The following is a 14575-nucleotide window of genomic DNA, read 5'->3' on the forward strand; positions in this document are numbered from 1 at the left end:
AAAAGAAACGAAACACTACCTCTTTCAAAAGCAATAGAAAAACTCAAGAGAGACAATCGTACGCAAAACTTAGACAAGTAATCTTAACTAATCTTTATGTGTAATCATTGTCCAGCGACACTCGGCACAATCGTGTGCTGCATTACCATAAAGAGCCGGCCGCTGTGGCCGAGCTGTTCTAGGCGCTTCTGTCCGGAACCGCGCGACTGCTACTGTCGCAGGTTCGAATCCTGCCTCGGGCATGGATGTTTGTGATGTCTTTAGGTTAGTTAGGTTTAAGTAGTTCTAAGGGACTGATGACTTCAGATGTTAAGTCCCATAGTGCTCAGAGCCATTTGAACCATTTTTTTTTAATCAAGAAGCCTACAAGTGGTAAAAGTTACTGGTGCCATTCTACGTCCAGTTAAATTACAGTTCTTACACCTCACAGGTAACAAATAAGTTTCCTTACAGTCCCCTCTCAATTGTGACAACCTGCAGGTGATTCGGGTTTGACAAAACAGATTTCCGTCTTGTATGCCGATTTCTACATCCAGTCCTGGCCATAACAAAACAGGAAAAATTGAAAGGCCAGTAGGAAATGATCGTGGGACTAACCAAGTTGTGGTCATGGCTCAGCCATGTGGACTCCATTCGAGGCATCAGAAGGCTATTGTTGGTACGTTGATCACTATAGAAAATTAATGCCATATTAATATCGACAAGGATCCACTTCTGGCCCAAGCTGTAATGATGCCAGGAGGGGACACCTTTACGTTGTCAGGATAGTGTTGTGAAACCTGTAGCGTGACTTTTGGCGCTAATAAAGGAAGATTAGCAAGTCAGTACTTATTCATTCAGATTTACAGTTCTGTGTCTTCTCGGCAGACTCGGCTGACGCCGCGTGTTCGTTACACGCAGAAATTCCACTGATTCGTGTCGTTGGTTCACCTTTACTCGTAGCCAAGGTTGCTACAACTGCTGTTTGGTCCAAGTGTTGGTAGCTGTTGTGTGGCAGGTGAAGCCATAGTGTAACATTGTGCACCCACTCCCCAAGATGGCCGTGAGCTGCGGTTACCCATTGGGATGTACGATGCTGTCGGGACTCAGGCAATCGGCTGATCCTGGCCTTACGGGACATGTAGGCCTTGGTACCTAGGAGTGCCTGCAGCCATGAGCGGGAGCAGAGGCACTCGACGGCCCAATACCCAATAGTGAGGATGATAAGGCAACAAGCAGTATGAGATATGCTGGTGTTGCAAGATGCTCAATCTACCATCACCACTGTAGTAGGTACCCAATGGGATGTCCCACGAGTGACAAATTGTGGTTACTTGGATGTTGTCATCTCTGGAATGGCAAGCAGCATATTCACGAGAGGTGCTGCAGGATCTAATACACAGATGTAAAATAAAAAAAAAAAAGTAAAAAAGAATGGCTCTGAGCACTACGGGACTTAACATCTGTGGTCATCAGTCCCCTAGAACTTAGAACTACTTAAACCTAACTAACCTAAAGACATCACACACATCCATGCCCGAGACAGGATTTGAACCTGCGACCGTAGCAGTCGCGCGGTTCCGGACTGAGCGCCTAGATCCGCTAGACCACCGCGGCCCGCTACACAGATGTCATTACACCGTAATAATCACTGGATTATGTGCATCGGTATGACTACCGTCGACCCTATTGTCCAACTGAACTCAAGAGCAATGGAGATGGGCAGGAGGCAATGGCGCGAGGCTCTGTTCATTATGAGTAAGTATGGCCTGCTTCTTTGCTGTTGGTCAGCGGTCGTCATTCCTCTGTGTTTGCTTAACAATTTGTTACAGGCTATCAATTGCACTGTCGAGTCCCTGATGTTATAGTATTTGAGGTGACACTTGTTGCTTCACGTAACAAGAGCAAAGGAATATGTCTTCCTCTATGTCTCTCTCTCTCACACACACTCTCTCTCTTTCACTTTCTCTCTCTCTTTCTCTCCCTCTTTTTCCCTCTCTCTCTCTCTCTCTGTCGGTTTCTCTTTGCCTCTCTACCTCTCTCCCTACTCTCTCTCTCTCTGCTGTCGCTCTCTCTCTCTCTCACAATGTCTCTGTGTGTCTCTCTCTCTCCCTCAATGTGTCTCTTTCTGTCTCTCTCTCTCTCTATCCCTCAATGTGTCTCTCTCTGCCTCTCTCTCACTCTCTCTCTCTCTCTGTCTCTGTCTCCCCCATCTCTCCCTCTCTCTCTCCCTCTCTGCGTCTCACTCTCTATCTCTCAATATATATATATATATATATATATATATATATATATATATATATATATATATATATATATAGTCAATCGATGTTCTACTGAATGAGCTTGTGCCTGGCCTGGTGATTGGTGCCGAGATACCAGCGCGCGCTCATGTCCATCATTGCCTTTCAGTGTTGATTTGATTCCTTCTTTCTGCTGCATAGTTAGGTCATCACCACTACCTGAGATTCCTTGTGGCTGTGCTAGCGAGAAATTAAGGAAAATTTTAATTTCTGCCCCTTTTCTACATTTTTCGTAACATTAAAAAGTCACCAAATATTCTTAGCATGACACAGATGTTATTGGACAATTGATCAAAACAATTCAATAATTTATGTATAGACATTAGAAAATTTTTAGTTAGACGTACGAATAATCCTTGAACTTCAGCATAAAATATTGACAATACATTAAATAATCCTCAAATAGACATAAATGTTGACATTAAGTAAATCACTTATATTAATCATTATCAAATCCCAATGCAGCGAAAGTCTTAACATAAACTTGGAAGTATCCTGTCTCATCACACATCAGAGTATTTGCTATTTTTGACATTTGTTGTTAGAATATTTGTCAGTGTTATCACATATTTAGTCTTAAATTAATGCATCCTATGAACTAGTAAAATTAATCTTCACCCACTCACAACTCGTTTTGGACTAATACTGCTGTCATCGCCTCATTTGTGCGCTTTATGTAGTACATCAGTGGTAGTTAGTGTCAGGGGTTGGTATCAATCGGCCGTTGTCTAATTGCTGGTGTGGAGAATGTGTGTTCAGATGCAATATAGCGACTGTGACTATTCACATCCGATTTTAAAGATCTTAAAAGTTTCTATGTGAAGCGGTTAATGTTGTAGTATATCATATGGGATGTTACTAAATCAGAGGGTAGTTTCAACTGGTTTTAAACTAGGAAAACGTCAGTAAAATGATCCCACATGGTCAATGGAATGACGCTCAGCCAAGGTTTTCATTTTTTTATCAACTATATCTAACAATGTCTACAATGAAAAGTTTTTTTGTTAAGGTACTTCAGCAGTTTTATGTTATGTTCCTCCCAGTTGAATTTATTATAAAGCCATTATACCAAGAATTTACTACTTTTAGTATTTTGTTTTTCGTCATGTTTTAGGAACACACAGGGGGGGGGGAGACTTCTTCCAAATTATGAGCAGCATATAGTGTGTTTTATCAAAGTTTACTGACAAAGAATTCGCTACAAACCATTTACTAATCTACATGAAAATTTCATTAACACATATTTCCAAACCCTTCCTCATTTGCTATTTATTGAAATGTCTTTATCTCTGAAAACCAAACAAACTTGGCATAAGGTAACATTATTGATAAGAGGTCGTCGACGTACATAAAAAAATATGGGCTGTAAGAAAGAACCTTTTGGGACAGCTACCGCAATCAGTTCTGAGCTGTATGATGCTTGACGGTGTAATACCAAACCATTTTCTACTGACGCCTTTTCTTTACTATCACAGAGATACGGTTTGAAGCATTTTGTAAGCGTTCTTGTTACAATTTTCTAATTTAATGAAAAGGATATTGTGATTTGCTTCATCAAATGCCTTTGACAGGTCAGAATGTATACCAGCAGACGTATAGCCTATTGGCTAGTGGATAAAGTTCATTATTTTTATATGGGTAAATAGCCTTCTTAGTTTCCTAATTCTTTAGAAATCCGAACTGCGACATAGACAGTGTATTATTACTATAGTAGTGTCCGCCCCCGGCAGCTGAGTGGTCAGCACGACAGAATGTCAATCCTAAGGGCCCGGGTCCGATTCCCGCCTGGGTCGGAGATTTTCTCCGCTCAGGGACTGGGTGTTGTTGTCCTAATCATCATCATTTCATCCCCATCGACGCGCAAGGCGCCGAAGTGGCGTCAAATCGAAAGACTTGCACCCGGCGAAGCGTCTACCCTATGGGAGGCCCTAGTCACACGACATTATTATTGTTACTGTAGTAGTCAGGTAGCTAAGAAACTGGTTGTGTATTACCTTTTATAAAACTTTCGCGAATGCTGGCAAAAGTGAAACTAAACGGAAATTTGACAGCATTTCTTTAACTTCAACGTATTAAAACCATTCAGGAAATATTATACTGACAAATGAGTGATTACAAAAACAACGTGATATGTTACGGATTTCAGAACACCATGTAATTAATTTTGCTGATAATTCGTTGCTTTTGAGAGCATCTATCGATATACAAATGAAAAAATTCCTAATACAACTTGTATAATAATTCCAATCCCAAAGAAAGCAGCTGTTGACAGGTGTGAAAATTACCGAACTATCAGTTTAATAATTCACGGCTAAAAAATACCAACACGAATTCTTTACAGACCAATGGAAAAACTGGTAGAAGCCGACCTCGAGGAAGACGAGTTTGGATTCCGTAAAAATGTTGGAACATGTGAGGCAATATTGACCCTACGATGTACCTAAGAAGATAGATTAAGGAAAGGCAAAACTACTTTTCTAGCATCTGTAGACTTAGAGAAAGCTTTTGACAATATTGACTGGAATACTCTCTTTCAAATTCTGAAGGTGGTAGAGATCAAATACAGGGAACGAAAGGCTATTTACAGTTTGTACAGAAACCATATGGCAGTTATAAGAGTCGAGGGGCATGAATGGGAAGCAGTGGTTGGGAAGGGAGTGAGGCAGGATTGTAGCCTATCCCCGACGTTATTCAATCTGTACACTGAGCAAGCAGTAAAGGAAACAAAAGAGAAATTAGGGGTAGGAATTAAAATGCATCGAAAAGAAATTAAAACTTTGACGTTTGCGGATGACCTTGTAATTTTGTCAGAGACAGCAAAGAACTTGGAAAAGCAGTTGAACGGAATGGACAGTATCTTCAAAGGAGAATATAAGATGAACGTCATCAAAAGCAAAACCACAACAATGGAATGTAGTCGAATTAAATTAGGTGATGCTGAGGGATTTAGATTACGAAATGAGACACTTAAAGTAGTAGATGAGGTTTGCTATTTGGGGGAGCCAAATAACTGATGATGGTCGAAGTAGAGAGGATATAAAATATAGACTGGCAATGACAACAAAAGGCGCTCCTGAAGCAGAGAAATTTGTTAACTTCAAGTATAGATTTCATGTGAGGAAGCCTTTTCTGGATGTTTTTGTATGCGGTGTAGCCTTGTACGGAAGTGAAGCATGGACGATTAACTGTTTAGAGAAGAAGAGAATAGAAGCTTTTGTAGTGTGGTGCTTCAGAAGAATACTGAAGATTATGCGAGTAGATCATGTAGCTAGTGAGGAGGTACTGAATAGAAATGGGGAGACGAAAAATTTGTGGTACAACGGTACAACCTCACTAAAATAAGGGATCGGTTCGTAGGACACGTTCTGAGGCATCAATGGACACCAATTTAGTTCTGGAAGGAAGCGGGGGGGGGGGGGGGGGGTAACAATCGTAGAGGAAGACTAAGAGACGAATACACTAAGCAGATTCGGAAGGATGTAGTTTGCAGTAGGTCCTTGGAGTTGTTGAAGCAGCTTTCACAGGATAGGGTAGCATGGAGAGCTGTATCAAACCAATCTCTGGACTGAAGACTACAACAACAACTGCTTGACAAGGAGCAGTTGAATTTTCAGCTGCTTTTGAATGTTCCTGGTACTCATTTCCATCAGCCATTACCGAGCGAGGTGGTGCAGTGGTTAGCACACTGGACTCGCATTCGGGAGGACGACGGTTCAATCCCGTCTCCGGCCATCCTGATTTAGGTTTTCCGTGATTTCCCTAAATCGTTTCAGGCAAATGCCGGGATGGTTCCTTTCAAAGGGCACGACCGATTTCCTTCCCAATCCTTCCCTCACCCGAGCTGGCGCTCCGTCTCTAATGACCTCGTTGTCGACGGGACGTTAAACACTGACCACCACCACCACCATCAGCCATTCCTAGAAATTAGTACTGTCGATAGCCTGCTACGCAGCTGAAATTTGGAAACTTTCTGTCACAGGCACCAGAAATTCGTCGTCCGCCTGGGAGGCATCCATAGGACTGAGACGGAGAGCAGCGCCTGGATCGTGGAGTCCAGCTGGGCCCTGACGCATCCGGACTTCAGCATGTTCGCCTACTACAGCTACAGCGTGGCTGTCGTGTATCTGCCCGAGGAAGCTCCTCTGAACAGTGAGTGGCGCAAAAATCTCGTACCGTTCTTGCCTTGCAGAGAAAGCGAGAGAGAGAGGGGGGGGGCGGGGGGGGGAGGGGGGGGGAGAGAAAGGAAGTGCAGTGACAGAGTAGAAGTCACGTGATGGCTGTCTGGGAAGCAGCAGTTCGTGAAGATAGTATGTCTCTCACATGGAAGTGAGTCGTTCTTATTCTCAATGTTTACACTGATATTCGTACACCTGTGTCCTTCCTACGCCCTTTTCATCTTAAAAAAATCACGTACCGTTCTTGCATTGCAGAGAAAGCGAGAGAGAGAAAGAGAAAGGAAGAGTAGTGACAGAGTAGAAGTCACGTGATGGCTGGCTGGGAAGCAATAGTCAGTGAAGTTAGTATGTCTCTCACATGGAAGTGAGTACTTATTCTCAATGTTTACGCTGATATTTGTGTACCTGTGTCCTTCGTATACCCTTTTCATCTTATTTAATCCGCTGCATGTGACTGCAACGGGCGAATGTGAGTTTTTTTAAGAGTAGTCGGTATCTACTTCGACGGTTGTGGCAGTAATTGTAGCTACCGCGGAAAGACAAAGAGGTTTAGCGTCACTGTAAGTCAGATATCTGAGCAGGTACACAGTACATTGACAGGAGGGGTCGTGCTAATCTGGGACTATCACTCTTCACTGGAAAGCGGAAAACTCTTAGACCCATATACACTGCTCAATTTCCCTGATAAATGTTTTTTAAAAGCTAGGACCATGTTCCATAAAAACACGGGAGAACTGCCGGATGTCGGTAACGTCCTGGCACGATATTTCGGCGTAGAGTCTTCTGGTCATCTTCAGGTGAGTACCACTGAGCTCTGCTATTTAAAGCCATACTGAGGTGATATTGCGCATGCGCTGCTCAGCGTGCGCGTTCATAACAACTCCGTGCGCTGCGCCTCACGCCCTCCACGGTGAAAGTTTGGCTTATCGATATCAGGTCGATTTTCATCTTTATTCAGATAACTACGTCACCTACGAAGTTCCTCTATAACAGGATTCCAAGCAGAGTTTAGCTGATAACCGCTATCTTGATTGATGAGAGTCTCGTTGTCAGACAATCTTATTTCCACAGATTCATTGATAATCTAGCTCCAAAAGTTTGATGTATGGGCCAAAATTTTTGTGTCGTTGTAATTCATAGAATGGTCTGTGGAAATACAATGTTCGGCGATTGCGGACTTGGTGGGTTGGAGAAGGCGAGTACGCCGTTGGTGTTCCACTAAGCGTTCCTGCACAGTTCGTGTTGTTTACCCTATATATGATTTGCCGCAGTCACACGGAATTTTGTAAACACCTGATTTACGCAGGCCCAGGTCGTCTTTAACGGATCCTACCAGTGATGAAATTTTGGAAGGAGGGTGAAAGATGACTCTCACTTGATACTCTCTCAATATTCTGCCTATCTGTGAAGAAATATTTCCAATAAATGGTAGATAAGCAGTCGACCTGAAGGCCGCCTCCTCTTCCTCGTTCCGTCGTTTGTAGGTCTGCATCCCTCTGTTCACTTGCCTAGGTGAAAAGCCAGTCTTCAGAAATACTTTTTGCAGGTGTTCCAGTTCCGCTTGAAGACTGTCGGCGTCAGAGATGGTATGGGCACGGTGGACCAAGGTTTTGAGAACGCCCATTGTTTGTACTGGATGGTGGCAACTAGTAGCTTGCGGATACAGGTCTGTATGAGTGGGCTTTCTGTACACCGAGTGACCAAGTGTGCCATCACTCTTACGTCGCTTCAAGACGTCTAAAAATGGCAGACAACCATCTTTCTCTATCTCCATGGTAAACTTTATGTTTTCCTGTAAGGAGTTCATGTGACGTAAAAATTCTTGGAGACGGTCCAGACCATGAGGCCACACTATAAAAGTGTGGTCAACGTACCGCCAAAATACTGTCGGTTTAACAGTGGCAGAGTCGAGTGCCCTCTCCTCAGAATCTTCCTTAAAAAGATTGGCCACCAGGGGAGACAAAGGACTCCCCATGGCGACACCGTCAGATGGTTCGTTAACTTCATTGTTTAATATAAAATATATAGGGGAGAGAGTGTGCTCAAACAACGCTGTAATGTCTTCACAAAACATATTGCCAATGAGGTGCAGTGAGTCCACAAGAGGCACCTTTGTGAAAAGAGAAACCACATCAAGACTGACCAATAAGTCGTTACTTTGCATCTGTAGTGACTGAAGTCGGCTGATAAAATCATTAGAGTTCTTTATGTGACGTGCACACTTGCCTATCCCTGGTTTGAGCAAAGATGCTAGGTCGTAGGTGGCTGCTCCAATGTTACTCACAACTGGACGTAACGGCACATTTTCCTTGTGGATCTTAGGCAGTCCATATAGCCTAGGTGGAACTGAACTGTTTGGTTTCAGTCTCTTGATGACCTCCTTCGGTAAGAACTATTTGATAAAAGTTCTCCTGTTTTTCGCACCACTCGGCTCGTGGGATCCTTATCGATTTTGAGATACGTTGAGTCACATAATAAAACATTGATCTTATTAATATAGTCATCCCTTGGTATGAGGACAGTAGCGTTTCCCTTGTCACATTTTAAGACTACTGTATCCACATCTGCTCGTAAGTTACGGAGGGCTATCCTCTCCATGGGCGAGATGTTACTCTTCATTGGTGCACCTCTAGTCAACACACGGCAAGACTCACGACGAACTTCCTCCGCTTCATCTGTATCAAATACCGTAGTACTTTTATATTTTATGAAACGTCTTTTATAAAAGATACTTGACATAAATGTTACTGTTTCGTCTCCTACAGCATTCTGCTGCTGTGTGTTGGTAAGAACAATTGTCCATCTGACAGTCTGTAGATGGAGGTATTGGACTGTGCTAGTCAGTAATATTCTACCGTCTTTATTTCAGCCTTTTAGGTTTAGGAGGAAATCATGTTAGTTATGGTAGGAGAAAATTTGGAGTTGCATTTATCATTGTTTTTGGGCTTTTGGAAGGATATTGTTGGTAACCATGTACTGTGCAGCACAAAGGAACATCATATTCCCATATACTTAGCTAAGTGAAATAACTGTTCTCAGTATCTAAAATAAATGTAATTTGCAACAAGTGCAGAACTGAATTTTATGTTTTTCATAAGTTTTTGGACTTGGAAGTAGATGGCTTTGTTCAGCTACTGCGACACACGGGTAGTGATGGTATCTGAGTCTATTTCTTATTTAGTTTTCAGTAGACACTTGCACATTCAGTGCTTAAGTGATTTTTGTCGAGATTATCAAATTTAAGCTGATTTTTCTCGTGAAGCAGATGAAATTTCTTCGTATCAACCAGGATTTACTTATGTACTTAACCTCATGTCGCTCAAAGTATATCAAAACTTAATTCTCTCTTTATCATTTTGTACATGTAAATCTGCAGAGTAGAGTGAATACCTGTACAGGTGTATTATATTTTGTCGTCGTGAAGTTGTGTAATTTATTGGATTCCTCGAGGTTTGAGGACTTGTTCACATTACATACATTCCTTGACTAATTACTCGTTAAGTAGCTGCACTTCAGTACTCACATAATGTATGTGAAGTATTCCAATTTTAAGTTGAATTTCCTTGAGGAAGAGACAGGGTTTCCTTTGTATGTGTAGCAAGATGTTCAACCACATGTTACCCAGAGTGTATCTAAATTCACTTCTTTCGTAATCATTGATTACATATATATTGCTGAATAGAACAATTACCAGCATGTGGCGATTATTATTTTTCTTTATTGTTTCTTGTCTTGCCAGTAGCTCGTGGTTGAGGTAGGACTTCTCTGCTGATTATTTAATAGAGTTCATAGTAGCCCTCAGCAGTGAAAATCTACTTTCACACGTATTTCTTGATACATGAACGTGAATGTGATTGCGTTTATCCTAAATTACTTGTCCTTTTGTGAACATATCCAAGGTCTCCCTTATCACTTTCAGTGTACATATAAATTTACATAAAGATAAAAGCAAGTATATATACAATAATAAATCGTCAAAGAGCACAATGGCATGAAAGTGTTACAACCTCCATCGGTTCAGCTTTAAACAACTGCTCATTTCATCTGAAAATGGAACACACTGGGCAGTATTGAAGTTGTCTGAATACTTATGTATAAATAAAATATAAATGTCTTTCTATTTTTATAACAATAAAACTGAAATTAGCTTGTATCATATTCTTCTCAGTCATCAGATCCAAAAGTACCGGCTCTCCGGACAGTTTTATGACGAAATCCCACAAAAGTTGTGGTCTTAACGATTGCCATTTTATCACAATTTGTGATCGTTCATTGAATTTTTCTCTTCAGTCCCTAGTTGGCCTGTCCAGGTCACCTGGCGACGGTCTGCAGTCGCTGGCGTCCCATAATCAAACATCATGCTCAGTCAACACCATCCCTTATTGTATTGCCTGTGAATGGAATTATGCTGACACTAGCACTTGGTTCATACGTTTGGTAGCGGCTCATGTGCATTTATCATCTGTGGCTGCTGAACCAAACATTTATTCATCACACTCGTGCACTGAGCACTAAATTTGTGAATGGAAATGGAAAGAGAAGTTTCAGTTCGCTTAGCACTATGATGATGACATAGCTTTTGATTTAAACAAGATTCAGATGGAATTAAACATTTATTATACATCACTGAATTACTGAGCTGGAATAACTCTAGTAATTAAATAACTAAAACTACTTTTTTTTAGCAATTGATATGAATGATTCTCTAGTTTCATTTCAAATAACACATTAGCTTAAGTTACAATGTCCAGTGTTCCTTTTCTTTCTGCCAATTCTGTTCTTGAATTTGTTTTCCAGGCCCTTTTCGAAAGTTCGTTGCTTTTAAGACAGACATATTCTCAAATTACTTTAAGAATTTCTTTCCTTTCAGACAATCATATTTACAAAAGACCTAAAAGACACGACGTCTCTCATACGTATTCATATTAGAATTTTTCATTATTTGGTGTGATTCTATCTGAGAGTTTGTCAATGGTATGTATCGTTCCTGGCTCGAGAGCTGCGCTCTATTGGCAAATATTGTAATCGTTTTGCAGACTTTTTTCTTCACAGAATTAACGTAAATCACCACACCTCATCTCATTCATATTAGAAAAAAAAAAGACTACAGACTCTTATTTCGTATACTAGTATTTATTCGTACTCAACTCTCTTCCTTTACTACTAACACGGTAAGGAGTAAGATGAAAAGGGAAGAAAAAGAAATACGTAACCACTGCAGTTGTCAGATCAAAGTATGGCCTGACAGTGAGTGTGGTATTTAGGGGCGCAGTGCATTCCAGAGATTTCAGAGTTTATCATTCAATAAAAATGAGCTATTTTTAGTAGGATTTCGTGGAACAGTTGGCATCTGCCTTGAAGCGCCTGCCGCTATTATTCTGCAGCCGCCTGTGTTATACCATCTCACAGCGATACATATTAGGAAATCTCGAGTAAAACAGAAGGGATTTCAGGCGTTCCCCAAGGTAGTGTTATAGGCCCTTTGCTGTTCCTTATCTGTATAAACGATTCGGGAGACAATCTGAGCAGCCGTCTTCGGTTGTTTGCAGATGACGCTGTCCGTTTATCGACTAATAAAGTCATCAGAAGACCAAAACAAACTGCAAAACGATTTAGAAAAGACATCTGAATGGTGCGAAAAGTGGCAGTTGACCCTAAATAACGAGAAGTGTGACGTCATCCACATGAGTGCTAAAAGGAACTCGTTAAACTTCGGTTACACGATAAATCAGTCTAATCTAAAAGCTGTAAATTCAACTAAATACCTAGGTATTACAATTACGAACAACTTAAATTGGAAGGACCTCATGGAAAATTTTGTGGGGAAGGCTAACCAAAGACTATGTTTTATTGGCAGGACACTTAGAAAATGTAACAGACCTACTAAGGAGACTGCCTACACTACGCTTGTCCGTCCTCTTTTAGAATACTGCTGCATGGTGTGGGATCCTTATCAGATAGGACTGACGGAGTACATCGAAAAACTTCAAAGAAAGGCAGCACGTTTTGTATTATCGCGGAATATGGGAGAGAGTGTCACAGAAATGACACAGGATTTGGGATGGACATTACTAAAAGAAAGGCGTTTTTCGTTGCGACGGAATCTTCTCACGAAATTCCAATCACCAACTTTCTCCTCTGAATACGAAAATATTTTGTTGACACCGACTTACATAGGGAGGAACGATGATAAAGATAAAATAAGGGAAGTCAGAGCTCGTACGGAAAGATATAGGCGTTCATTCTTCCCGCGCGCTATGCGAGATTGGAATAATAGAGAATTGTGAAGGTGGTTTGATGAACCCTCTGCCAGGCACTTAAATGTGATTTGCAGAGTAGCTATGTAGATATTAAGCTAACATGCTGATTTCGAAGCTGTAGTATTTCATTTAATGTCCTTAGTTTGATAGTGCATTCTACATTAAGAGACTCCAAATATGACGTACCTTCAATGTGATTTGATGGTTTGTGGCATTTTGTCCTCAAGGTTTCATCGGCCTCGTGGCGCTACCTTCACCTCTCGAGGTCAACGACACCTTCGTGGGAGAAAACGCGATCATCGCCGGCTGGGGATGGCCTTCTCAAAGTAAGTGAGCAGACCTGATTCACACTGAGGCACAATGTCTTACGTAGAGCATAGTCTACCTAGAAACTTCAGATTTTTTTTTCTCAGACTAGTGACTGACTTCAGAGTCATAGATCGCCATGAGCAGCTCCCGCCTTTTGCTGTGTTTGTTGTTTTTGCAAAACATGAGGTTGCGTTTTCTGCAGCATTTGCAAATATTTCTAGCGCAAAATATGTAAGTGCTGATGTATTCACTAAAGCTATTTGGAAAATATTGTTAATTCTCCAGTTACAGAATTTTGTGGCAAGTAAAATTATACATAGTTCATAAACTTCTTATGTCACGTGTGGACGCTTGAGCCAACTTTGTCGTTCGTGCACTGGCTTGCTTCTTGCAACAAAAGAAGGTCTTTTACCTGGAAATACGTAATATTTGCAAATTAACGCACTTTCGTTAATGTTCTTACACTTCTACCTGTGTTAAAAATGGAAATTTGCAATACTTTCAAAATAGCTTCAGTTTAATACGTATTTAATTTGTAACTGGTTTCTGAGAATACATAATCAATAATTATTGATATGTAGAAGAGTAACAAAATTGCCGCCGGCCGGGGTGGCCGAGCGGTTCTAGGCGCCACAGTCGCTACGGTCGCAGGTTCGAATCCTTCCTCGGGCTTTGATGTGTGTGAAGTCCTTAGGTTAGTTAGGTTTAAGTAGTTCTAAGTTCTAGGGGGCTGATGACCTCAGATGTTAAGTCCCATAGTGCTTAGAGCCATTTGAAGTATTTGAATAAAATTGACAATATTTTCTCTATTTCAAAGTGTTTAAAATTCAATCGATTTTTTTTTCTAGGCGCATGATCACGTTGTATCTGGGAACATGATTCACACCTGTAAAGAAACCCAATTTTCAGTAGTATTCTTTTTTTAATTTCACGAAAAGGCTGCAGCACAAACGAACTGAATGCCAACACTTAGCAACGGTTAAAAAAATTGTATTCAACTTCTATATTAGGACTAGTTAGTGTGAAAAATGTAGCACGTTGCAGTAACTCTCCCCTGCATGATTCGTTCTGTTTTCCACTCTTTACAATCATTTGTGTTCCTTGCCAGTGTGAAAGTTTTCATTGGGTATCATCACATGCTGGAAGTATGGCACTGTTAATCATTTCTGACTGGCTTTCATGGCAAAATGTAGCTGGAAAACTCCACAAGTTCAGTAACGACGCCGGCCGCGGTGGTCGAGCGGTTCTGGGCGCTTCAGTCCGGAACCGCGCGACCGCTACGGTCGCAGGTTTGAATCCTGCCACCGGCATGGATGTGTGTGATGTCCTTAGGTTAGTTAGATTTAAGTAGTTCTAAGTTCTAGGGGGCTGATGACCTCAGATGTTAAGTCCCATAGTGCTTAGAGCCATTTGAACCATTTTCAGTAACGACTATCAACACATTAATACAAATTTTTCCATTTCGATCTGTAGCTTTATCCAGCGTTGAACGCTCTCGAGTTCACTTTTTGTCGAACTACTTTATTTTTGGATGTTATGTAATTAGAGT

The 14575-nt window shown here is 41.3% G+C and overlaps 1 protein-coding gene and 1 non-coding gene across 2 annotated transcripts in view; both read left to right on the forward strand.

Annotated features, from left to right (window-relative positions):
* The window catches only part of LOC126210277 (venom protease-like), a 65841-nt gene that overhangs the window by 37975 nt on the left and 13291 nt on the right, over positions 1-14575 (forward strand). Inside the window, exons 3-4 of the mRNA XM_049939472.1 lie at positions 6262-6431; positions 12945-13043. Coding sequence (XP_049795429.1) covers positions 6262-6431; positions 12945-13043 — 269 coding nt within the window. The remainder of the gene's footprint in view (positions 1-6261; positions 6432-12944; positions 13044-14575) is intronic.
* On the forward strand, positions 5942-6014 carry Trnaa-cgc (transfer RNA alanine (anticodon CGC)). The gene has a single exon. It is a non-coding gene; the product is annotated as a tRNA-Ala (tRNA).

Source organism: Schistocerca nitens, chromosome 10 (assembly GCF_023898315.1).
Source record: "Schistocerca nitens isolate TAMUIC-IGC-003100 chromosome 10, iqSchNite1.1, whole genome shotgun sequence".
Classification (NCBI taxonomy): domain Eukaryota; kingdom Metazoa; phylum Arthropoda; class Insecta; order Orthoptera; family Acrididae; genus Schistocerca; species Schistocerca nitens.